The sequence below is a fragment of the Ammodytes marinus genome, assembly GCF_949987685.1.
Source record: "Ammodytes marinus genome assembly, chromosome: 15".
NCBI lineage: Eukaryota > Metazoa > Chordata > Actinopteri > Uranoscopiformes > Ammodytidae > Ammodytes > Ammodytes marinus.
Window position 1 is genome coordinate 21,607,963 of NC_137219.1, and position 26,993 is coordinate 21,634,955.

Here is a 26,993-nt window from a genome sequence, read left to right on the forward strand (position 1 = left end):
GCTCTGCTTCTCTCTCTCTCTCTCTCTCTCTCCCTCTCTCTCTCTCTCTCTCTCTCTCTCTCCCTGTGTGCATGCAGCTCGGCCCCTCCTCTCTCTCTGGCTTGTCAAACACACTGCAGGTATTTTGGCCCCAAGCCTTTTGACTCAGCTGCAGACCGACTGCCAGATGACTTAATGCACGGTGTTTAGATGTGAAGGATCTGAGATATATGGATGATCAAGAAGAGCTGGTCTGATGCATTGTAGATCATGTCTTTGGTTGGGGACAGTCCCTGTCTGGCTGTCTCTAATCTATTCATTCACTATGGTACTCTTCTTACTCAGCAATGAGGGGTGATGCCATTTAAGGCCAGACACTGCAAAAACGTTGTGGTTTTTCAAGCACTGGTCCAATTTGAGATTTGTTTGCTATTTTGCCTCCATAGCATGTCTTATTTCATACGGTCCAAAATGTACATTTAGGTGTTTATTTTTCTAAACCTTGTCTGTTTGCGTTTGTATATTTCTCCTATACAACCATCTTTTACAGCCGTTATCTCAACATAAGTTTTTTTGCAATACTCTGAACCGTAAATCACAACTTGTAAAAACACTTACATCAACTTAACTTTCCATAATCATTCTTAACACTATTCTGAAGGTTTTTACAGAAGGATAGGTTCATGTCGTTTGTTGTCTGATTTGTGATAGCCTACATTTTGTTCTTCTAAACGTGCTGTATAATTTTTTTTTTTTTCTAAAATTAAAAAAGGCTGCATATTAAATCTGTTCAGTAAAAACTTTGGTAATGACCATTATAACTCTGGCTTTATCTAACATTTAAATTTTTAGTTTAAAATATATATAAATAAAGATACTTTAAAATAGATATTGACAAATGTCCATATCTATTCAAACATTTCTTTCACAATGATCTCTATAAGTTTAAGATTTGACGCCATTCTCCTGCAGGGCCTTACCTTAATAACTCTGCACTGGTTGTGTTTCTGCATAGTGTTGGTTATTCATTCCATTCCCTCCACTGCCCCCCTTTCCTCTCTTTGTTTTTCTCATCCATCTCCATTCACATATCCCCCGTTTGTTCCTTTCTTGTCCACTCACCTCCCACCTAATGTTTATCATGTTTATTATCTCCTCATCACCCAGAAAGCCTTGTCTCCCTCCTTTCTCAATCTCCTCTGTCCATACTGCCCCCTCCCCCCTACCCATACCTCTTCCTTAAGGCCCGGACACACCGGCCCGATAATCGCCGTCGTAGAGTCTGGAGGGGGCGGGGACACAAATCTGTTTGGTGTGTGCCGTGAAATCGGTCGTCGGGCTTCTTTTGAGCCGATTGAACATGTTCAATCGGCGGCGGGCAGTCTTTCAGTTGGAGCAATTTGATTTGTGGAGGGCTAGCGAATCAGTGAAGCCCTGAAGTGAGGCGGGTAGCACAAACGGCTAACAACAGTTAGCCATTGTTTTAATGTGTTTGTTTGTTTCGTTCAGCGAGTACTCACATGCATCAACCCTTGTTGACTGCTCGACACCATGCTCAACACTCTCTGCTAAAAATTATGCTCTTCATGGTCCATAAATATAAATACGTATTTCTATCTATGTTTATGGTCTAGAGAGCCGTCCCATCATTTCCGGCTTCCGTATTTGTTCGGGTCACAATACAGATTAGCGCCGCCTGCTGTTATGGAGACATTACGTCCCACGCAAGCGCAGAGCGTACGGAAAGTCAGCAGTCGGCTTGGTGTGTTCTTTGCACTTTTTTGTCCGCGACGGGAAGACTAGGGCTGCCTGAATCGGCAAACTCCATTTTCGGGAAGTCGGACTGGTGTGTCCTGGCCTTTAAAGGTGTAGCCCTCACGTGAGCTCGGGGATAACCCTGTGTGTGTGTGTGTGTGTGTGTGTGTGTGTGTGTGTGTGTGTGTGTGTGTGTGTGTGTGTGTGTGTGTGTGTGTGTGTGTGTGTGTGTGTGTGTGTGTGTGTGTGTGTGTGTGTGTGTGTGTGTGTGTGTGTGTGTGTGTGTGTGTGTGTGTGTGTGTGTGTGTGTGTGTGTGTGTGTGTGTGTGTGTGTGTGTGTGTGTGTGTGTGTGTGTGTGTGCTGGTCCCTGTCTTTGCCCTGATAGTCAACCTGAGTGTCCACTTTGGTCTCTGGAGTGCAGTTGAGTTGCTCTCAGGCAAGCAGCAGCACTCCAGGCTTCAATGTGCTAGCTGGATAGAAACGCTGCCTTATAAGGCACTAGGGACGGTGGCCCCGGCCAATTTCTTTTTTTTCTTTCTCTCCTCCTGCAAAACAAGCCAGTCTCTCTGCTCCACACCTCCTCTGGGTGAGACGGGCCGGTTCTCTCCGTCTCAGTCTTTGTAGGCCTTTTGCTCCACTCCAGTGAAAAAGACCCCAACGTCTTCTGTTGTGTTCAAGACCCTAAAGCGTCCTTAAAATGCCACACTCCACTTCAGCTATGTACCAGGCCTGCTCTTCTTAAGTGGTCAGTTCTAAGAAACTTTATCAGGGATTTCCCTGTTTATTAGAGCCATACATGGCCCCCTAGAAGTTTGTCTATAGAGGTTGTGTGTGTGTGTATGTCATGGCTTAAGTATTTCCCATTAAACATACATAACATGTTCTCTGTAGAATTGAATTTAAGAGTGTATGTCCTTGAAGGAATTAGTTCAACATCTGCTTTCTTGCCAAGAGTAAGATGAGAATTTGATCTTACTCTCATTTGTGTACGGCAGATATGTACATCGTGGTGTGCATTTTTATTTTTATGGATGTAATGCCATTGGATTTCAGATCATCTTAACTTTTCCCATTTACATTCCTAATTTTTGATTGGTGGAAAATTCCAATTGAAAGTCAACATCTGTTGTGAATGGGCTGCTCCTAAGTTGAATAGGCTAGACTGTTGTTGATCTCCCAGCTGCTGTGATAAATCAGAGCACTGTTTAGTGTTCACCTTAAACTATCTTCTAACTGGAAGGTACAATATGTCCAGAGGATTTAGGATGTTATGTCTCTGGAACAAAAATGACTGTACATCCTGAGTCTTGTTATTTTGCTGTTTAAAAGGTAAAAGGATTCCCCCACAGCCCTCTGTAAACCATTCATTACAATCTCACACACAGACAGACAGACAGACAGACAGACAGACAGACAGACAGACAGACAGACAGACAGACAGACAGACAGACAGACAGACAGACAGACAGACAGACAGACAGACAGACAGACAGACAGACAGACAGACAGACAGACAAATAGACACATCCTTGAGCACCTTGATTACACATTATATAATACTGTGGGCAAATTGAAAAAGACATGAGCCATGGTCCAAGATCCACCTAACAGGGATGTGAGAAGGAATGCAAAAAATTAGGAAGAATTCAATCTCCAGAAATGAATGGGTGTGCATATCATTCATCGCTTAAACTTGAGTGACCACTCGCTCTATGCTGCGACCTGGTTGCTCATTCAGTCGCATGATAAAGCGTTTAAACAAACTGCGGTGGAGCACAGTTGGAAGGGGGATTCATTGATGGTGTTTACAATGGTACAGTATATATGGCTCATGTGAAAGGAAATGTATACACCCAAAGATTTGTCTTAATCTGGCGGATCTGGTTGTCTAGACATAAAGACCGTGGCTGAGATAATGTGGCTGTGAACACAACGGGGCCATTCAAGAAAAACGCATCCCGTTTTTTTTTGCGTTTAACAGCGAATATTTGTGCAACGTTTATGGATATATACCAGCAAAAACGATTTGACTTGAAGAACTTTTCACTTTCAAAGAGCTTATGTGGTGGTGACATAAATCTTCTAAATCTTTCTAAATTCTGTTGTTGGCTTGCGAAAAATCTTCGACCCAGTGTGTGAGTGTTTTGCAGAGATCGATACCTGAGTCTCCTTGGTGTATTTTTAGTTTGAAATGAGGGTGTGAGTGAGTGAGCAGAGAAGAGGACAGCAGTCTCCCACGCATAACACACCAAGCATCCATCTGGCCCTCAGCATTATCATTCCATCACAACCTGCTGCTGCCTCCCACACTAGTACACACATAAACGCATGTGCACACACACACACACACACACACACACACACACACACACACACACACACACACACACACACACACACACTGTCTCACATACATGCATGCACACGCACACACTCATATGCACTGGCCTGACCACTCACGGACACACATTTTCACAAGCAAACAAAATAATCACTTGATCTTGGCAACACATAAGCTGCATTGTGTGAAACCAACAGCAACCATAGAGTCCAACACATTACCAAGCAGTTCTAGATGTTATGTCACTTCAGATTCCATTTTCTTTAACAATCTTAAACAAGAGCATTTGTGTCCAGCAGTGTTATAGTGTTGAAGTTGGAAGTTATAATGTAAACAGTTTGTGCCAATACTAAAAAAACATGTATAGTGTCAAGTTAACTTGCCCTTGCAGATGGGTTGAAACTGAAACTCTCAGTCGATAGCCATGCTAATGATGTCATTCAAGTGTTAATGGTTTTATTAGAAGTTGGCCCGCTGAGGTTCTGTCCTGCTTTAGATAAGGAGTTGTGTACGTGATGAACAAACTATCAAAAAATAAACAAGTAAGGACATAATCATTTCAATGTTTTAAAGCACAGTCACTTGAGTCCAGCTTTTTAAAATGTGAATATTTAGCATTTTTCTTTTACTCCTCCAAGATGGTAAAAAGAATTTCTGGCAGAATTACACTGTTGTTGGTCAGACTAACATCTTAACTAAATACATCTTCATTGGCTTCGGGAACCTGTTGTGGCCGGTTTTTACTATTTGCCGACATTTTATAACACTTTAGATTATTAAAGACAAAATGCTCGCCTCAAAATAAGGTCATTTCTACTTGTGCCCCTTTATCAATGGTAACAACCGTTGAATCGACCTACATTATGTGCATCAGTAAAGAGATTTATTTTAATCTTGAGGCATGACGGGGTGAAAGTATTTTGCTATAAAAAGGAAAACTTGTGGGGGTGTCTCCTCCTTTGGGAACCACTTTGTTAATCAATAATAAGAAGAAATTGTTAGTTGCTGCCATTTCGAGCTGTACATCATGTGAAACCAGCAGACATATTGTCCTTACCATCTGATCTGACACAGATTGTATATTGTATTGTCCATTCGAATGGACCATAGGCATACATGTCTGACAACAATGTGGTTTGTTTGCAGTTAACAACATAACTCTACGCTGACTACTGCCTCTGTAAAGCCCTCCTCCGTCATGTTTTCCTTCATCTAAGTGGAACATTATGAGCTTTTAGCAAGCTGAGTTTAAGGTTAACACACAGCAGGACCTTGTGTACATGCAGTCCTCCCTTTGCTATTTATGATTCCCTGCACATTCCTCACTATATTTTATAATATAGCACCGGTGCCAGAAATGCGCAGGGCACAGGAGCATGGGACAGAAATCTGTCAGATTTATGAGTAAAGACATACTCTGGTTATTCCCCCTGCGGAGACATTATCTGTTTGTGTTTGAGTGAGCCTCTGCATGGTTCTTTCCGTTGTGTGTGTGTGTGTGTGTGTGTGTGTGTGTGTCTCTCTCTCTTGGTAGAGTTTACAGGTCCTGCCTGGCACGGTCCCCTGGCTGTGCCCGGCCCGGCCCACACCGATTATCCCCCACAACTATTTTTAAAACGGAGCTGGAATTCAATCAAAAACATTAACGTTCTGCTCTAGCCTTTTAAAGCCCAGAGCAGCCGCTGCTTGTTTTCTGTTCCACATGCCTAGTGATGAGATGGGTATGAGGGGAGGAAGAGGGTATTTTATATATTTTTTTTAATATATTATTATTTTTGGGAAATAGCTGCAAATGGAGCAGTTGTGTGTGATGTTAGAGAGGGGCTTTGAATAGCTTGTGTTGTTCCACTGGTGTGTTTTAGCTTCTTTCAGGTTAACATCATCACCACATTCCAGCCTGGTGGATCCACGTGGGCTTTTTATAGGGTGATAAAGAGTGGAAGCAGGCGAATGGGGGGGAGATTGACAGTGCGGTAATGTCAGCGGCAGGTTGGGTAAATAAAAATGGAAAAAGAATAGAATGAGCTCAAACCGCCGGGCTAATAAAACCTCTTGGCCCGCCGCCGCTGCTGCTGCTGCTTCTCTTTCGCTTCAACTGGTTTCAACTCTTTGTATTTTTGCCTGCAGAGTTGCCTAGCGACCGGTCCATAACCCCCATTCACTGGATTAGAGTATAGCCTGAGATAAAATCCGCTGAAGTGCTCTCTAATAGATATACATAACACAACAACTCATTGTGATAAGCCTTGACTGCAGCAGATACTCCTATCAGCTCAGGAAGACATTAGTGTAAGCCTGTCGCTGTCTTAAGTTGTTCAGGGGAAGTTTTCCCGTATATCAAGCCCTGCTAGAGGACCTGACATCACGCTTTGTAATTATTTAGATCCATTGTTACAGAGATAGCGTTGCACTCTTTTGATGTAAGTGAAGGAAAGGGACGAGCGCTGTTTGTCTTTAGCAGATCCAGATATGTGCCAGATGCATTCAAGTTTAAATGGTCAATTCGGCTTTACCCTTCCCCAGACACTTGTCGGTTATTTAATATTTATAAATAGCCGCGCTTAGACTGAGTAACTGATAAAATGTCCCCCCAGAGTCTGGTTGGCATTTTTTTTTACTGGAATGCCAATGGAGGCTAAATGGAAAAAAAAGCGGCATGCAGCAGCCATTCCTCTTGGAACACACTGCACAACTTATTATGTATGACCTGTCTTGAAATGTTTGCTTAATAAGGTTTTAAAAAAGCACTTTAAGGGGGGATGGCCACCTATTTTCAGAAGCAAAAATATGTCATCAGCCAACCACGAACAGGCCTATAGCTGACACCCCTCTCATAGTAGTTTGTCTGCCTGGATGTTTTGAACAGTTTTGAAGTGCAGTGTGATTTGCAACAGAAAGAAAACTATTGTGCCTCATAAAGATCCACCAACTTGATCCTTCACAGCAGATGCCGCCTCTCGCCATCACCAGGGCAACAACAGGCCTTTATTTATCATTCCGCTCCGCCACACTTGATTCATCTTGTTTAATACGGAGATGTAGGAAATGACAGACGCAGTAACAATATGTCACCACAGACGTCCAGTTTGTTGATAAGGAGTGTTTTGCTACATCATGTCTGTAGCCAGTCGCAGCGTTGCAACAGAGTGTTTACTTTGTATTTCTCTCGCTGCTAGCAACCCTCTCTCCACCAAACAGCCTTTCTCATCGTTTTCATGTCCAAAGTTGGAAATCTGTAAAAATGAATCAGCTCTCTCTACTTTTACCACTTTGGCAACAGAGCACCATATCTTCCATTTCAACTTCATAAACGGTGGATTGATTATAAATGGATCTTTTTGATGTCGAGTGACTTTTCTTCACAAAACACTTAAAGGAATACTTCACCAATACGGAACCGGCGTTCTATCATTATAAAATCGCTATTATGATATAATGAATTAAGTTTTTCTTCCCTCAGTCTTTCCTCAGTCTTCCCTTGGCCCAACTGTCCTGTTAATCCTTACCCTACATGTTCCCATGTGTGATGACACACATGGGGAAATGTGGTTAGACAGTGAGACCATAAAACACTCTTTCTGCCTTTTCTCAAGTACATTTATACTACAAAGGATCTCAGAGTTCAATACACCTTCATATTTCCACCAGTGAAGTAGGTCTTTAAGACTTGTTCTGAACTACTTAGTGACACTTGATCTCTGTGTGCTTTGAACAAGCATTGTTTCCATCCTCCTTTGCATTGGACAGAAAAGTAGACGCACCCCAGGTACATATACTCCACACGTGTGCCAGTGCTCCAGATGTGTCTTCTTGCCTCTATCAAAGTTTTTGCCTTTTATCACAGAAATTGAGTGACAGGTGCACATGCTTTACTGCTGAAAGTAGGCAGCAGCAGCAGCCATTAGTTCACTATACAATACTCCTGGCTGGAACATATTGTTGTGGTTTGATTGACTCATTTTGCTTCATAGTTATCAGCGTGGCCACGTAGGTAGTTCAGAGCTTTTAATTTGACCAAGTCTTGATCGTACTTCACCAGCATCAAATATATCTGTCTGATACTTGAGGCTGCTGTGGTTTTGGTTGCTACAAACACAGTGTTTTAAATGATAACAGCAATACATCAAAATGACTTGACGGATAAGCCAGCATTCATTTTATCAGCACAGAACCTCCATGAAGAATGATTCAAAATGGATTTTTTTTAAACAACATTGAGACTAAATGCATGTCTTATTTGAGGCCTGTAGCATTATGGCAATGATATCGGAGGGCCTATATCATTGTTGTTGCAGTGCTTACCTTCCTGCTCCTTAGACCCACAGTATACACGTGCCATTCTGCTGGCATCACTCACAGAAATGGAAATGACTCATGATTCAGTACATAGTCTGTGTCATTATTAGGACATAACCGGATACAAAGTCACAGAGGCTGGATAAAAGCCAGTTATGCCTCGTTTCCACCGAGTAGAGCGGGTCGGATCGGAGCGGCTCAGAGCGGGACAGCTCACTTTTAAGAATCTCGGTGTTGTTTCCACCGCCGACCCTACCCTTACTGGTAGGGCGGGGTTTAGGCTGGACTGCGATAGCCGACGCCAGAATGTGGGTCAAACTATCGGGCTGTGGGAACAACTGTGGTCAAGCCAGCGGTCTCTTGTTTTTGCTTGGTCAAACCAGCCGCTTCTTTATATATTCCCCCCGTGTTGTGAGCACAGAGACGGCTCGGTGCAACTGATAGAGACAGTGAGCGAACAGCACTGGCTGCGGCAGCTACGTGACATCGTAGCAGTGGGACACAGTGTAGCCAACTGATTCATTTAATGACGAGGAAAAACACCACACAATAAACAGTGCCGCGCTCACATTTTCGCCAAAACTCTCTTCACTCTAGCCGAGGTGACTACAAACGGCGGAGATGATTCAAACCAGCCGCTTCTTTATGTATTCCCCCCGTGTTGTTGTGAGCGTGTATTTTACTACTATCTATGGCGTAAACACACAGAGACCGCTCGGCGCAACTCATAGAGACAGTGAGCGAACAGTGCTGGCTGCAGCAGCTACGTGACTATGGGACACAGTGTAACCAACTGATTAATTTATTGACGAGGAAAAACACCACACAATAAACAGAGCTGTGCTCACATTTTCGCCAAAACACAAGACTCTCTTCACTCTTGCCGAGATCTACACATGGCGGAAATGATTCTTTCGACCAATCAAATGACGGCAGTGTGTAGCTCCGCCTTCTCATGCATTTTCGGCCCGCTTTCAGGCCGCTAGTACCCCTACGGAGGAGTACTGAGATCGGGAGCGGCTCAGAGCGGTTAGGTGCGCTTAAACCGTACCCTACCCAACTTTTGGCAAATGAAAAGCCAAACTACCCGGACCGAACCGCTCCGACCCGACCCGCTCTACTCGGTGGAAACGAGGCATAAGTAGACAATACGTGGTAACGTAAGGCTCCTGATTCAATGTTATTGTCCAAAACAAATATTTTGAAGAGAAGGAATCAGGAAAGTAAACCCAATGTGAGTCTATAATAGAACTTAAAGCTATATATCACCTGTGGTTAGTGCAGTTGCTGTCTTGTTTCCCCTGTAGCTTGACATAAACCACAGTGTTATGGGTAACGTAGCCGAGCCACCACATCAGCTCCACCTTTCACACTGAGCTTCCTGGCCCTGCCGTGTGTATATGCACACATCTATTGAGTGAGTAGGCGTTCGTCCTTGCCCAACTAACCGGTTGAATAAATCATTTATGCCTGCTGCCATCAGTCTGGTCAATGACCACATGTAAATATGTGATCTGTTTGTGTTGTTTGTTGTCTTATATGTTTGCTGTTCTTTCTTACTGCTGGCTGTACAACAGATTGCCCCTCTGGGATAATAAAGATACCTAGAACCTTGAACCTTCAGAACAAATGCCATTGATTTCAACTATGTGTAATGTAAATTGTGTGTCTAACACAAAGTGGAGTGGGTGCTGTATACACCTGGTCATCACACCTTTTAGCTGTCTGTCAGGCATGTGTAAATAAAGTTTTTGGCTGCAGACGAATGGAGAGCAGCAGCAGCAGAGAATGCTGCCTCAGAGGAAATGACTTGCACACAGGGACTGACACAGTCAAGTTATCTGCCAGCCTCGGGGTGGGGTGGATCGTTTCCTGTATTGCCGTGCGCGTGGGGGAGATCCTCGCGCTTGTGTGTGTGTGTGTGTCTGCCTGTGTGTGTGTGTGTGTGTGTACGCGCCCGGCAACCCCTCTCCACCCCCACCCCCCTCCGGCGTGTGTATTTTTTTTTCCCTTAAATAGTAGTTTTGTGTGAGGTCAGTCCTTTAATGGGGAAGTTGATATGATGAAACGGAGTGTGCAGACTACAGACTGTAGCCGAGCGGTGGAAAGGATGGAGAGAGCGCAGGGAGAGGCAGATAAGACGAGAGAGAGAGAGAAGGGCAAAAGAACAGTGGGGGAGAAAGGAGTGCAGAGGAAGGGAGGGAAACAAAGTGTGCCATGCTGTCTAGTAATGACAGGAGAACCAGAAGAGAGAGGACAAAACAGACAAGTCCAGAACAAGTTAGAGAGAAAGCAGTTCAGAGCACTGGGTCAGAGAGTGGGCTTCTCTGTTTGGCTTGCTCCACTGTTCTCAAAGTGCTCCTCATTGACCGTTGAGGAATGCTCAGCTGACAGAAGTTGATAGATGACTTCCTTATTGTCACACACACTGTACCGATTAGGGGTTAGAATGGGTTTGTCTTTTGCTTATTTAATGGTTTGTCTACATTGCCCTGGGTCACACTAACTATGTCCATTTGAAAATGCTACAAATAGGCAGCTTGTGTTCGCTTGACCAAACATGCTGCTGCAGTCCAGTTCCCAGCCTCTGTGCCTGTTCAGGCTGCTCAGACACACACATACACAGTCATACACACTCTCTCACACACTCTCTTTGTTGATTTCCCTTTCCTCAACATATTTCCTCAATTTTTTCTGTATCATGTGAAGAAGTTGAAGTGAAGAAATGACCAATGAGAGCTAGCTGCCTAGCTGAAGCTAACTTTATGATATACTGTACAAGTACACTAGCCAGTGCATCGTTACAATGGTAGTTTATAGCTAACAGCTAACTAATGCTATTGGAAATTCACAGACACCATGCTTCTAACTTCATGTTCAAGCATATTTCCCTTGTATTCATCAAGGACGTCCATACAATCAGTCTTGGACTTATGTCATCATTATGTGGCAACATTATTTATTGATGAATTTAATTTATATTCGTAAAATATCAGATTTCTTTTTGGGGCTCTGTAATATGATACCTTAAATTTTAATTCCAATACGTGCATATTTACCTTTGAAGTACAGGGTGATAGAGAATTAGATGTATTTAAGAGCAAAGGTTTAGGTCTGTCTTTGAGTGAGTGGGATAGCCTGAACAATAGTGGATTTTTGAGGTCAATAAATACAGAATGTTTTCCCAGTATATTGACTGTGTTATATTACTGAGTGCAAACCAACTAAAAGCTAAAAGCTGTTGCACTTTTGTAAAGACTGTATCTACACCTCGGAAATATCGAGCATGGTTTTGCTTGATGGTTTCAGAAAGCATCATATCATCAGCTGTCATGTGTTTTACTGAATGCTGGTCAAAGGGAGCCATGTCTGTATTGTGTTCATGCAGGAACATATAGAAAACAATACGTTACTATGATAGTGGTAAATGTAGTCCTGAGCCAGTGACTACACACTGTGTGGGTGAGATCATCCCTGTCAGACTGACTGGCCACTGAAACAGTAACAATGTGTTCATCATTTGTCAGAAGGCTGCTGCTGATGTAAGAATTAGTCATGGTGCTGCCTAGCTCTCTCCTGCACCTAATAGTTCTCCATCTAACTTGCTGGGTAGAACAGGGATGTGTAACTGTTTATTTCTTCTGCGCAGTGGTGAGAAAATAAACAGAAATTGAACTCCTTAGAAATGCTGTGTGTGTGTGAAGGCACCTGTCAGTTCTCCTGCACTCAGCGACCTTAATGTAATGAATGTAGTAGAGTGAAAGTTGGATAAGGGAATCAGAAATGAGAGCATTAGGCTAATGATAAACATGTAAGTAATAGAACCCAGAAAATAACATGTTATGTCAATTTTAAGTATCATGCCCTTCTGCTACACAAATTTAAGGAAATACATATATTTCCAAATCTACTCTATTATGATATTTTTTTTGGCATTTTTATGCTTTATTGATAGTGTAGAGACAGAGTTGGAATGGGGCAGAGAGGGGAGTGACATGCAGAGAACGACCGCAGGCTGGAATCGAACCCGGGTCTGCTGCTGGCCGAGGCCCATGGGGGGGACGCCTTACCAACTGAGCTAAGGGCGCCCCTACTCTATTATGTTTAACGTTATAGCCTGAAATCAAGTGTATGTCTCATGTCAAGACAATGGATGGCCACCTCATCTGGGTTGGTCTTTGATTAGCTGTCTGGTTTAATTGCGACACAATAACTTGCAGTATGACTGGTTTTAGAATGGAAGAATGTGTTCTAACTTGCTAACTGCTTGCATCTGCTCAGATACTTAAATGACTGTACACTTGAAAAAGAAGTCATAAGAGCAGCTGGGGGTCTTGTATCATGCTGTGTGATCACACACAATCTGCTCTCATTGTATAATCTTAGTGCCGCACTACTTTACATAGTTTAATGCTGCATCTCATGTCACTCAGATGAGACAGATGGACACACAGGAAAGCACTGGGTCCTTGGTCTTGTGTTAACTGTTAATTTTACAACATAGAAATGCTTGGCCTATGTTCTAATCCTAAACATAGTGTTAAATCTTATGTGTTTTTAAACAGGCACATCACTGCCTTACCAATGTGTAGCCTATATGTATGTTGATGTCACACTGCAGTATAATTGTATATTTATCACACCTTCATTCATTCATCCATTCCTTGTAGCTTGAAACAAATTCTTCTTCCATTTCAGTGATGATATTTTCTACGTGTTCTCTGACATTTTACATTAACTTCCCTTTTGGTCATAATATTTTACATCATATTATGAGATGATGGAGATTGTCACCATGGTTCATTGTTTTGGCTATCTGCAGACAGCTGTTGAGGATGTTGCACTTTGTTTACCTTTTGTCTGTCTGTTGTGACTGATGATGACTCATTGTTCTCTCTCTTGCTATGTAGGACTCCATAAACGCCCTGGTCCTAGACTTGGACTACCCCGCACTACGCAAGAACAAGAACATCGAAACCTTCTTAAACAGATGTAAGTTGTTTTTTGTGAAAGAGAAGGAAACGGTGGACATTAACCCATTGATGACGGCTGCTGCGCGATGCCACATTGCCTCTCCTGCCTGATGCTGCATCGTGCAGCATTGTTACTTTATCTAACTTTCATGGCATGCGCAGCATAGAATGCACTGTCATTGGTTCAAATACACATGAAGTGGGTTTTGTTGATTTTTTAAGACCACGTGACCACCCAAAAGTTGTGTGGTTTGCCGAAAATCACATCAATCAAAAAAATAAAAAATAAAACAAAATAATAATAAAAAATAAGCCGGCTGTGTCAGCGATAGTGTATTACAGAACAGTTAGTGGCGTTTGGTGCGCAGAATCAAGGTCCACTATAGGCTACTGACGAAAATCACACTAAATATTTTATATTATGTATTCTTTTTTTTCTCCCCCATCTAATTTTGACGATTTTTAGAAAAATTTGTTGGTGTGTAAGCGCTAAGGGAGCATGTTTAAATAAAACCTGTGAACCTTAACTTTTAAATGTATTTTATTTCATGTTTCTATATGGTACACAGGCTTAGATATTAAGGTTTTGGTAGACTTGACAATTCGTACTATTTTTTCAGAAAACCCTCAGGCATTAAGGACATGCATCCTAGATTGCCATAGTCATCAATGGGTTAACCTTTTTAAAAAAAGCCGAAATAGATTATTTTGGTCAATTAATTCACAACATGATTAAAGGATGATTAATTCTCTTTGTGCTCAGATGAAAAAGTAATCAGTCAGACCCGGGACCTCCAGATGAAGTCTGAAGACTTTGACAGAGTGAAGGTGATTGGTCGAGGGGCATTTGGTGAAGTCCAGCTGGTGAGTAGTATTGGCTTCTTTGTCAGCTGTCTCTAACAAGGGTTCTGTAGAGTGATGAAAGAGAAGGTTTTCTCCAAGAGTACACACACATGCATTGTATCATTATAAGATTGTTTTGTAGTCAAAGCCTTTCAGCATCTACGTAAATATTCCTAAAATTAATTGACATGAAGCTGTTCATTCCACAGTGATAAAGCATTTTTATCCCACTACATTGAATAGAAGATATGAAAGCATCTATCGTGTTAACTGACATTTAAAGGCAGGCGGGTGATTTGATATACCCTTTTTTAAATGTAGTTTGCAGTTATGTGTAACATTTACAATTTAGCAAAATGTGTGTAAGAAATAAAAGTTAGACAAACAATCTGAAATTCTCCATTTGCTTTTTGGACTCTGAATAAGTGTTTCTCACTGCCATCAGGTCCGACATAAAGCCTCTCAGAAGGTCTACGCCATGAAGCTGCTGAGCAAGTTTGAGATGATCAAGCGCTCAGACTCAGCTTTCTTCTGGGAAGAGAGAGACATCATGGCCTTTTCCAACAGTCCCTGGGTTGTACAGGTAAGACATTCATTTACTGTGCAGCTTTACATGACTTTATGTTGCTTCCACAGTTGAAAGAGTTGAAAGATGGCAGATATTTTCTGCTGTGAGACTGAGTAATGTCCCCTCCAGTTAATGAGACTGTTACTTTTTTATAGTGCGTAACTTTTTGATATAAATGAGTGTCGGTGACATTCAAACCCTCGCCAAATGAGTTGACACAAAGTTGATTAAGCCTATCAGCTTCACAAAACTCTCTCTGTATATCTCAGTATGGCAGCGTTTACAAAACGGTGTCACCCCCTGACACTGACACAGGAGCTCAAGAAGCGCCTACGAAATGTTTCAGTTGTTGACTTACCCGCTAAGTAAAAACCTGGACGCACAGCAGAAGGTATAAAATCCCCAAAAAGAAAGTGACCAACGATCACCTAAGGCTTACGTCATGTAGATGCGCCTACAGTGTTGCTTTAATTACTCAGAATTCCTCTTGGGGGGTTGAAAACAAGTTACGCACTACAGCTTTAAGTATTCAAGTAACGTTACATTGTCTCTTTGTGTGTTACCTGTACCAACATACAGCAGCTGTCTCTAGTAATGCAAGCTTTTTGTCTCTGTGCTGTTCAGTTGTGCTGTGCGTTCCAAGACACGCACTACCTCTACATGGTGATGGAGTACATGCCCGGCGGCGACCTGGTCAACCTCACCAGCACCTACGACGTGCCGGAGAAATGGGCCAAGTTCTACACAGCCGAGGTAGTAATGGCCCTGGACGCCATCCACTCCATGGGCTTCATCCACCGAGACGTCAAGCCAGACAACATGCTGCTGGACAGCCTGGGACACCTCAAGCTGGCTGACTTCGGCACCTGCATGAAGATGAACTCTGTGAGTAGTGGGTCCCATCGCTGAAAATGTGTCGAGTCACAGAATGATGCGTTACCTAAAAGTTAGACCACAAAGAATATAGATGCCAGACGACTGTTAAGCAGTGATAACAGTTCCATATACATTATCATGGATTGTGACAAACAACGTGCCAAAAATAATGAGCGCAATATAACCTGGTGAATATACGAGCCGGAACAAGCACACAGGAGTGATTAGTTCAGTTGATCTTCTTGCCGCCAGCAGAGGCAGGCTACATGTTCTCATTAGCTACTGGTGCTTGAGCGAAGCTAAACATGTCAAATGTTGAAGTATTCCTTTAAGGTTGATTTGCATGCTTTCTTGAAATTTCCCACTTTTGCTACTGGAACGCAGTAAAACTAAGATGTGACGTCGCTCCCAGTTCCGACCTCCAGATTCCAATGTAAAAGGAATGCAGCGTAGCAGTCAGTAGTATGTTTGAGATTTATAATAATAATAATAATAATTCATTTTATTTGAGGGCGCCTTTCATAGCACTCAAGGTCACCTTACAGGGCAGTGTTTAAAAACAAAAAAAAAAAAAAAAAATCAACAATCATAAAAAACACAAGAACAAGATACATTGAAACAATTTACACAAGTGGGGTGAAATGGGTGGGAGACAAGGACTGATACTTATAGGACTGAAGGGTAACTTGGTCAGAGCTGCTGCTGACACATATCATAAAGTAGTATGTTTGAATGAGTGGCCATCCATTGTCTTGACATGAGACATAAACCTGATTTCAGGCTATAATGTAAACCATAACGGAGTAGATTTAGAAAGATACTTATTCCTAGCTTTGTGTTGCAGACGGGCATGGTGCACTGTGACACGGCCGTGGGGACTCCAGACTACATCTCTCCTGAGGTGCTCAAGTCCCAGGGAGGAGACGGCTACTATGGGAGAGAGTGTGACTGGTGGTCGGTGGGGGTCTTCATCTTCGAAATGCTTGTTGGTCAGTGAACATTTTTTATTTATTTTTTCAACATTGTATTTATTGTTTTTTAACAGTTTTGCACATACAAAGTCTTACACATTAATCAGCAAGTTTATAGGGTAGAGTGGCCTAAGTTGTGCATTTTGGAAGTTGTTCCACCCCTTGTTTCTAGAAAACCGTGGAAGAAATTGGAAATGTGACCACATATTTAAGAAGAGCCATCCATTTGACTCATCCTGTAAAAAAGGGAGACACAAGGAATAAGATATAAGCACATTTAAGCTAAAAAAAACTGTGTTTTGCCTTTCAAAGTAAAATTTCCATGATCAAGGTTTTTTGATTATTGTGTCTGAACACTTATAGACAAGTTTGAAAACATTTGACACATGTTTTAGTGCTTTAGTATGCTACATTTTGAGTCTATACAGTTAGCACGATGTCAGCCCTAAATTGCTGCATCATGCTTATTATCCAAATTTCTGGGATTGGGGTGATTTGTGCCAAAGGGTTATAAGTAAGTAAGTAAGTAAAATGTATTTATAAAAGCACATTTATGACAGTTTGCACTGTCCAAAGTGCTGTACATAGTGCATTCAGTAGGTAAACAATGAAGGTAAAATAACAATAACCAAAATAAAAGACGTAAAGCCCATACATCCACATAAACACAGATAGTAGTGCAGAGGTAAGATAGTTAATGGGGAGGAAAAACCAGGGTGTAAAGATGGGTTTTGAGCCTTGATTTAAAGGCAGAAATGGAGGGGGAATCACATTTGTCATGTGGCAGTTGGTTCAACAAGCATGGAGCAACTAGTGCGAAGTACATTTCTGAGAGTTGTGCCATTGGCATGGCTGTATACGCTGGTCACCAAAAGAAAGTGATCGTTTACAGTAGCTCAGAAGAGAGTGACATCTCCATTCCACTTAACGACACCACTGATGAGAGTTCAAATGGCCAGAAAGATGATGATGGTGACTTTGTCATTGTGAGCTTTGCAGGTAAAACCATTAGATCTGCTAGGCCTTAAGGTTTAAGAAAATGTTCCTTCAATCTTTGTAAAATATTTACTTTATTTACTTTAAATAAACCTTAAATAAGTGATTGACTAATGGATGTGTCTTGCATTACAGTTTAAGAGATATATAGCAATGGCACAATTTACCCCATGGTATTCTCTCCAACCGCACAACTTACACCACACCGGGGGCAAGTTGTGCAACAAGACAACTTTTTTTCTGAAAGCTATATTTCTTCAACAGTTTATTCCAGATCCAAAGTTTGTATTGCCAGGGATGCACAACACCCTGAAATATATGTACATATTTGAGTTGGAGACTTTACTGTCAAGGCCTTACTTTAAAGTCACTTTGAGTGAAAAGTTGCACAACTTAGGCCACTCTCCCCTACTATACATTAGCACAAATGTATAGGACATCAAAAAATAATGATAATAAATAATAATATCACAAATACAATAACAAGAAAATAAAAAATAATGCAAGATCCCCCCCATCCTCCTCAAGACAGGAGTCGGTCAGGGAACATTTAAAAAAAGTCGCATTGCTTTAACAAAAAAAAATAAAAATGGAAAGGTGTTTTTCTGAAAATGTATATGCGTCTTAAGCGTTTCATTCTAGCTAACTGACTGTACTTGGGCTGGCTAGGCGACACACCGTTCTACGCCGACTCTCTGGTGGGAACCTACAGCAAGATCATGGACCATAAAAACTCCCTCAACTTCCCCGAGGAGGTGGAGATCTCCAAGGACGCCAAGAATATCATCTGCGCCTTCCTCACTGACAGGTAGCAAAGAGTTACAGTCTGGTGAACTGCAATACTCAGACATTATATAACATGTTGACGTTATCGAGCTGCACTCAGCACCCTTTTAATGTTTGCTCTGTGACGCGCTAGGGCCAAGGGGAAATCAAAGTCTGTATATTTTTTGCTGTGGGATTTAACTTTGAGCAGGGAATATGTATCAATAGGTCATGTTTGCCTGCTGCTACTGATACCGCTGCACTGAAGGATTTTCTACAACTCTTTCTCTCTCTCTCTCTTTGTTTTGAGGGAGGTGCGATTGGGGCGGAACGGCGTGGAGGAAATCAAGCGACACCCTTTCTTCAAGAACGACCAGTGGACCTTCGACACCATCAGAGACAGTCAGTATTGCTGCTGTTGTTCCCGTGCCAACAGAATTAGCCTTTTTTCTTTAAATACGTCAAAACACAAAGCAAAGAATTTGTTTGGCACAGCAGAGTACGAGATTAAAAAAAATATATCAGACCTGAAACTACACCTTTTATGTTTATACAGCACTTCCTCCTCCTTCCAGCCATTGACACGCTGCCATGTTTCCTTTCTGCCCCCCTCTGTCTGTCTGTCTGTCTGTCTGTCTGTCTGTCTGTCTGTCTGTCTGTCTGTCTGTCTGTCTGTCTGTCTGTCTGTCTGTCTGTCTGTCTGTCTGTCTGTCTGTCTGTCTGTCTGTCTGTCTGTCTGTCTCCTTCCTTAGCGGTGGCCCCCGTGGTCCCGGAGCTGAGCAGTGACATAGACACCAGTAACTTTGACGAGATTGAAGATGACAAAGGCGACGTAGAAACTTTCCCCACACCAAAGACCTTTGTTGGAAATCAGTTACCCTTCGTTGGCTTCACGTACTTCAAAGAAGACCAGTAAGTCATCTCTTTTTAAAGCCAGCTGTCGTCCTATTTAGGCCCACGATACTTTCACGTATAGTAAAGATAAATTATATTTATTTTATTTATTTATTTTGGTGACCTTTTATTTAACAAGGAGATCTTAAATCTCCTTTTCATGAAAGTTCTGGCCAAGAAAGCGGCATCAAATCATAAAAGTTTCACTTAAAATTTCACATTTAATCATAAAAAACAGAACACTACAAAACACATCAAACACAATCACAATAAAATCACAATAAAAAAAAAAAGATTGTTATAGGCTTCTTGGCTGTTGTGAACCTTTGGCTTTTATTTTTTTTAATTTCTTTCTTAGGTTACTAAATGCTTCCAACAATGTCTCGGTGACTCGGGAGAATTCCAAAGGAGAGGTAGGCACTTTCACTTCCACACACACACACACACACACACACACATACACACACACACACGCTTGACTGCCATGTGCACCTTCAGCAACTCCAGCAATGCCGTCCGTCCACCATTTTATCCGGAAACAAATAAGCCAAGTTTACATGCCCACACCAAACAGGCCTGTTGACATTGCGATCAGACTATTGGGGATTAGGATGGAAATGACTCAGAGAAGGATTTATTCCTCTGATCCCATGCTTTAGTTGTACTTTGTTAGAATTTCAGTGTTCTTAGCCACACAGAAAAAAAACCCTTAAGCAGCTTTTAGTTTTAAGTGGCTGAGCTAAGGGCTGATCTCCTATTGACTTCAGTATAAACTCAAACTCAACAAATTACCACTAATAAAGGCCCTGGTTTTACTTACAAAGTCATATGTTTAGTTTCTAGCTTCTATCATATGTGTCTGTAATTAATATATACTAATATAATCTAAATATTTTACCTTGAGAAGATTGAAGGAGCTTATCCTCCATTTAAGTCAAAACTTAAACGCTAATTTCATCATACTTTTTTATATTTACTATGGAACAATAGACTTAATTTGTGTGAGTGGGTTGCTCTTGCTCATAGTGTCAAACACCCACAGATAATTCTATCCATGCTAAAAGGAACAAAACGATTGATAAATGATTCCTGTCTGGTTGTGTTGACTGATCACATAGTCCTACATTGTGAAAGTTTTGAAGGTTGTGATGTTCAGATTGTTTTGAAACTTAATTGATTTATTTTTTTAAATCAACAGAAGTGTATTTAAACTATCGTCCCTTTTAAGTCACAGTGACATGTGTGATTGGTTGTTCTCTGTCCACAGTCGGCGTTACTGCAGAAGAAACTGCGCCACCTGGAGGGGCAGCTGAACAATGAGAAGCAGGTCAAAGACGAAATAGAGCACAAATACAGGTACAGGAGTTCAAGAGACATTACTTAACAGTTATCGCTATTGTTCATGTTAAAGCGCTCCCAGACTTTTAAGCACAGCGAACCTCACTGCTGTCAAAGCTCATGTTATGTGGTGTTTTCACTTTACAGAGCTGCCACCGGCCGCCTAGACAAAATCTCCAAAGAACTCGAGGAAGAGGTAAGGCGATCACGGAGAAAAACAACAGTGAACCAGTAAATCAACAGCGCAGAGACACCTGTTAGTGTTGGAGATGACTTGCATATTCTGGCTCCGTCCAACTTTTTTAATATTTGCTGTTGCAACGGCCTGGTTTCCCCCTCTCAGGGCTCGTACAAGTTACGGCTTCTCCCAAAAAAAAAAAAAAAAAAACTTATTACAGACAGGATAATGATTTTCTCATCTCTCACTGGGGGCCATGTTTTTTTTGTTCCAATGGCAATCGTGTCCCATCCAGTGAGATTCATCATGGGAGCGCTCGGTGAATACTAACAGCTACATTAACATGTCTGTCGGGATTGGATTTTTACATTGACCCCCCCTCCCTCTACCAATTGGATTGTCAGAAAGCCATTTGCCATAAAGCGAGTTATGAAATGGCAGTACAGTGGAAGCAGCCTCTAATGGGAACGTGTTGAACAGAGTATTGACTGATTGCTTTCAGGTGAGCGGTAGGAAGAACCTGGAGTCCAGTGTCAGGCAGCTGGAGAGAGAGAAGGCGCTGCTACAGCACAAGAGTCTAGAGAGCAACCGCAAAGCAGAGAGCGAGGCCGACAGGAAGCGCTGCCTGGAGAATGAAGGTGACACCCACACACAATTAGTTTAGTTTGTTACACGCATACATACTGTATATGATTGTGTGTGTATAAAAATATGTATTTATATATATATAGAATGTCGATATGCATTAAAGGTGGAGTCAGGGATTCAGGAGTATATGCTTGTTGACAAAATCCCTTTTTGTCAAAATCAGTACACACAGAGTACGGACAGGTAGAGGATCGGGGGGAGATAATATTCACTGATTTGGATAAAAAGTGATTTTGACAACAAGCATTCTCCAGAATCGCTGACTCCACCTTTTAATCTAAAAGTCAAGAATGTAGAAGAAGTATAGAAGTACGGATAGATGTTGAAGGGCGATAAAAAAAGTAAGTGTTATCAGATGATATTATGGAAAGACAACTTTCAGAGTGAGACGTTAAATTGTTTAAAAAATGGCAGCTGTGTTTTGGTATCACAGTTTTCAGAAGCTATCGAGTCAACACATTCGGTGACTCACTTTCATTTAGCTGTGTTTTTGTTTATTAGGGTTAATCTGGAACCAAGTGAAACATGACATTCTGCTTGACAGCTTCCTGAATGAACATACCAAATACCTTTTTTAATTTGGCTTGTTTTTTTTAATTTGAATTTAAACAGTTTTGATGGAGGTTAACTGACAGACTGATATAATGTGGATGATACTGCCATCACCTGGTCAAATAGTCAGACTTTAACCGTGTGGAAACATACAGTTAACTTGTCTCTGCTACCCAAACCCCTCATTGATCAACACTAATTAAGGCATAATAATCCAATATTGTGTAACTATTTCAGTAATATAATAGAAGACCTTTTCATTGAGATTTCATTGAAGAGAGAGTGAGTTTACTATAACCAATGGGTGTGTGTTCTTCTGTGCTTTACAGTAAACGGCCTTCGGGACCAACTGGATGATATGAAGAAAAGGAACCAGAACTCACACATTTCCAATGAGAAGAACATTCACCTGCAGAAACAGGTCGGTCACTAAGCTATGCAATACCTTAACAAATATCACTATTGAGAGGTTATTGAAGCATTCATTATTTAATGTGATTATTTTATTATGGGACTTCAACCATATTGTGTGCAGTACCCTATATCTCTCAAAATAGTTATTATGACATAAAAGCCTTGATATGAACAGAAATATGTAAAATCCCCCAAAATGGGAAGAACTAAATCGTCTATTATAAACTGAAATTAGACTTTTAATCCTTTATTAAGTACTTGATGAGAAAAGTCTGTATGTAGCACAGGGCTCATGACATACTGGCTGTGTTCGAAACTAACGTCCTCCCTCCTACATACTCGACACTTATTATATACTACATACTGTCTACTTAACGATTGATTGTGTATGCGAGGTTCGTCGGACCGTATACACTGAAGTATACAGAAGCAATAAATAATTTAAAAAAAATCTTCTGTGCATTGTGGGGCGGTTGAGTAGGAAAGGTATCCTATCGATCCATACGCAAAATCTCCCGGAAGTTTGTACTCATCTGGCCATTTCTCGCCTACACAAACTCGCATACTCAAATTGACGTCAAAATTAGTACGAGTAGGACGGTAGTAGGGCTTTTCGAACCCAGCCATAGTTACTGTAACAAACTGAGAAACAATCCAAGTCCAGCTTCTAAATCATCTTCAACCCTGTATATTTTGTGGTGCTCTCCTCCCCCAGCTTGAAGAGGCCAACACGTTGCTGCGGGCTGAGTCTGAGGCGGCCACCAGGCTGCGGAAGAGCCAGACAGAGGGCAGTAAACAGCTGCAGCAGCTGGAGGGCACGGTCAGAGAGCTGCAGGACAAATGCTGCCTGCTGGAGCGCAGCAAGCTCAGCCTGGAGAAGGAGTGTATCAGCATGCAGGCCGCTCTGGAGACGGAGAGGAGGGAGCACTGCCAGGGGTCAGAGACAATCAGCGACCTCATGGGTGGGTCACACAGACATAGAGAAATCAAAGTTCAACGTACACACAGGCACGCTCTCTCTCATCACTCACTCACTCACTCACTCAAGTGAAAATAAGTTCTTATGCAAAGTCAAGAAGACATATTGTGATTGGGTGTTTCAGCCCTTTTATCTGGTGTGGAACAAATGGATGCCTCAATGTCGCAAATGAGAATATGGATCAATGAGCAGAAAAAAACATGTTTTGACGATAAGTCAACTATAGGCAAGATTAGACTAATCAGATTGGACTATGTAAATTCTTAGTCGGGGACACCCTTCATTTGTAAAGATTTATAGACCAACGTGGTGGCCGTGATTGTTATAGAGTAAAATGCAGTTCTGAGCTCATGACATTCTTCCTAAAGGAGTTGCCGATATAGTTACCTGTCGTTTTATGAGGTGGAAATTCTATTACACGCCTCTGGTAAAAACGTGATATCTCAGCCAGCTCTGTCTGCCCAGCAGTTTACATGGCAGATTTACTAGAGCAGCTAGGTGGGCAATGGCAACATGCCACACAACTACAGAGGACACAGAGGCTTTTTAGTGAGCTTGCTCTGCAGAATCTATTCAGCAAACAACACATTCAATATCTGTGGGTGGGTGTGGGTGTGTGAGAGAGATGGATTTAGAATTTAACCCATTGATGACTATGGCAGTCTAGGATGCATGTCCTTAATGCCTGAGGGTTTTCTGAAAAAATAGTACGAATTGTCAACCTCTACCAAAACCCTAATAGCTAAGCCTGTGTAGCTCATAGGAACATGAAATAAAATACATTTAAAAGTTAAGGTTCACAGGTTTTATTTAAACATGCTCCCTTAGTGCTTACAAACCAACACATTTTTCTAAAAATCGGCAAAATAAGATGGGGGAGAAAAAAAAAGAATAAACAATATAAAATATTAAAAAATAATGTGCTAAATGAGGTTACAATCCTGCTTCCTTTTAGCGTGGATAGTAGTGACTGAGTGTACAGTGGAGAGATAAAGATAGACAGATATAGGAAGGAGGAGATAGCTTTATTTTATTATTTAGTTCAATTATCACTGGCACCATAAATCTGATTTCCCAGTACAACTGGAACGCAGACTGACTCCCGCTGTCGGAAACCGATCAGCTGGTCCAAACGGCTGTATACCACTGAGATGAAAACGAAACTGAAACTGAGCTATCGCCTGGCTGGCTGAATTTGAGTTGGAGCAGCAAAATATAACCTAGATTCATAAATATTGTTAATAAATAGATGAAATGTGTTCTGTGATTTTTGTCAGTAGTCTATAGTAGACCTAGATTCTGCGCTCCGAACGCCACTAACTGTTCTGTAATACACTATCGCGGACACAGCCGGCGTATTTTTTTAATTATTATTATTATTTATTTATTTATTTTGTATTTTTTTGATTGACGTGATTTACGGCAAACCACACAACTTTTGGGTGGTCACGTGGTCTTAAAAAATCAACAAAACCCACCTCATGTGTATTTGAACCAATGATGGTGCATTCTATGCTGCGCGCACCATGAAAATGAGATAAAGTAACAATGCTGCGCTACGCAGCATCAGGCAGGAGATACAATATGGCGTCGCGCAGCAGCCGTCATCAATGGGTTAAAACAGGTTTGTCCCGAGGAGTTTTACACAAACAAGCACAAATGCTTAAGCCCCCTTTTGCCACGCTAGTTTAACAACATTGTGTGTCTGTGGTCGCACTGGTCCGCCCCAGAATGCATTTGTGTAACTGTACGAGGGAGTGTGTTGTCATTAGGGCCATTAATTCAAGCTTAATGTGGTTAACTTAAGGCAGTACTCGGGCTATTTAAAGTGTCATTAAACAAACGCTTTGATCTGTTTGTGTTAAATAAGGTGATGTCATACATCACACATGCAGCAAACACAGCTCAGTGAACACACGTCAATGACGTGCTGCTTTCTGCTATTAACCGGGGCATTGGAGAAATGGCGTTCGTGTGAGCCATGTAAATAGGCAATGATATCTGTTTACTTTGAATAATCAGGGTGTTTCTGCAAAAGCTCATAATGACATTTCCATTTAAAGTGTTTAGTTTCTTGTATGCTCTATGCATTTGTTTGGAGACATTCTTGTTTTTCTCTTGACACAGTCTTTGTCTTGGTGTTGTCATTCAGGCCGTATCTCCGGCCTGGAGGAGGAGGTCCGTCACCAGAGACAGGCCATGTCCAAAGCTGAGACTGAGAAGAGACAGCTTCAGGAGAAACACGCCAATATGGAGAAGGTAGAGCAGAGCATATCAGACCAGAATATGATATACGTCTTTTATCATCTTATGGACTATACAGAATTCTTTATTATTCATTTGGTTAATGTTTTGGCATTTACAAACTCCTTCATTTTTTTTGGTCTTGTGATGCTCCTCATATAAGTCTGCGATCAAGTTGTGGGCCTGAATACAAATATTTTAAAAACACATTAAAATAAAACTGTATTGGCCACCAGCATTTCCTCAATGCTACGCCAACAGGTTGTATAGTCATATGATAAGATAAACTCATCATAATAACTCTTCCCCCCCACACTTTCATCTACAGACTGATTGATGAGGCCTCTGCTCTATAACTTTATAATTTAGAGATAAGGCTTTACAACTGAAAAATTACAACTTAATACATTTCTGATTACACTTAACCTGATTGCCACCATTTTTTTATAGAATTGTAATCCAGCACTTTAACATGGATCAGCCGTTAATGTCCATTTTGACTACTAGACAATTCAAAGAGGAGTGACCCACAAGGACTTTGTAGTTTTGTAGTTGATGCTTATTTTATGTTTATTAAGCATTTACTAAGCATTTATTAACAGTTAGGTAATGCTAAGTAAATGCTTACTAAGCCTTCAATTAAGCATCAACTAACAGTTAATTAATGTACCCTTATTGTGAAGTGTTACCCTGTATTCTGCTGCAGGAAAGTGTTTGTCTGAAGCGTCATCTTGTTTTTCTTTGTTACAGGAGATGAGCAACAAGGAGATAGACCTGACCTACAAGCTGAAGGTGTTGCAGCAGGAGATGGAGCAGGAGGAGGCCTCTCATAAGACCACCAGGGCCATGCTGGCAGACAAGAGCAAGATTAAAGTCACCATTGAGGGCGCCAAGTCAGAGTCCATGAAGGGTAAGGGCAACCACCACTTTTCATTTCCTGGAAGTTGTTCTCTCTCACATACTCCCTCATAACCTTCAACCTGTTTGTTTATCCTGGTTAAAAAGACAAGGATTTTTTTTATATTTCGGCAAGATTAAGTGTAGCCTACTAGTGAAAAAAGGGTTGTGCCGCGCAACCAGGGGGTTCCCGCCCTTTTTTTGTTCCAAGGACTGGCATATTCATTTGAAAACAATTTATGGACTGGTAGTCGATTTTCGCTGGTTCGCGCCAAACTCAAGGTCCAAGTATGTGCATTTTGACATTCACACGGCACCTTGTCTGTTGTGAGAAGAGGTCTAGTTTGCGAAGGTAGGAGGAAAAAGTCCAATAAGTGACTGAAAAGGGATATTTACACACACATAGGCTACATAAATGCGCATCGTCTGAAGATATCGGCATTGTGACATGGGGAAAGGGGCATCTGAGGGAAATTAGGATGAAT

General features: G+C 41.6%; 1 protein-coding gene across 1 annotated transcript in view; it reads left to right on the forward strand.

The window, feature by feature from the left end:
• Positions 1-13,249: 13,249 nt before the first annotated feature.
• rock2a (rho-associated, coiled-coil containing protein kinase 2a) overlaps positions 13,250-26,993 on the forward strand; it is a 28,983-nt gene continuing 15,239 nt past the window's right edge. The window contains exons 1-16 of the mRNA XM_080042336.1: positions 13,250-13,364; positions 14,109-14,209; positions 14,634-14,771; positions 15,381-15,641; positions 16,477-16,621; positions 18,269-18,407; positions 18,675-18,766; positions 19,117-19,276; positions 19,617-19,671; positions 20,526-20,614; positions 20,744-20,792; positions 21,277-21,412; positions 22,304-22,395; positions 23,104-23,350; positions 25,520-25,626; positions 26,362-26,521. Coding sequence (XP_079898462.1) covers positions 14,144-14,209; positions 14,634-14,771; positions 15,381-15,641; positions 16,477-16,621; positions 18,269-18,407; positions 18,675-18,766; positions 19,117-19,276; positions 19,617-19,671; positions 20,526-20,614; positions 20,744-20,792; positions 21,277-21,412; positions 22,304-22,395; positions 23,104-23,350; positions 25,520-25,626; positions 26,362-26,521 — 1,936 coding nt within the window. The 5' untranslated portion in view covers positions 13,250-13,364; positions 14,109-14,143. The remainder of the gene's footprint in view (positions 13,365-14,108; positions 14,210-14,633; positions 14,772-15,380; positions 15,642-16,476; positions 16,622-18,268; positions 18,408-18,674; positions 18,767-19,116; positions 19,277-19,616; positions 19,672-20,525; positions 20,615-20,743; positions 20,793-21,276; positions 21,413-22,303; positions 22,396-23,103; positions 23,351-25,519; positions 25,627-26,361; positions 26,522-26,993) is intronic.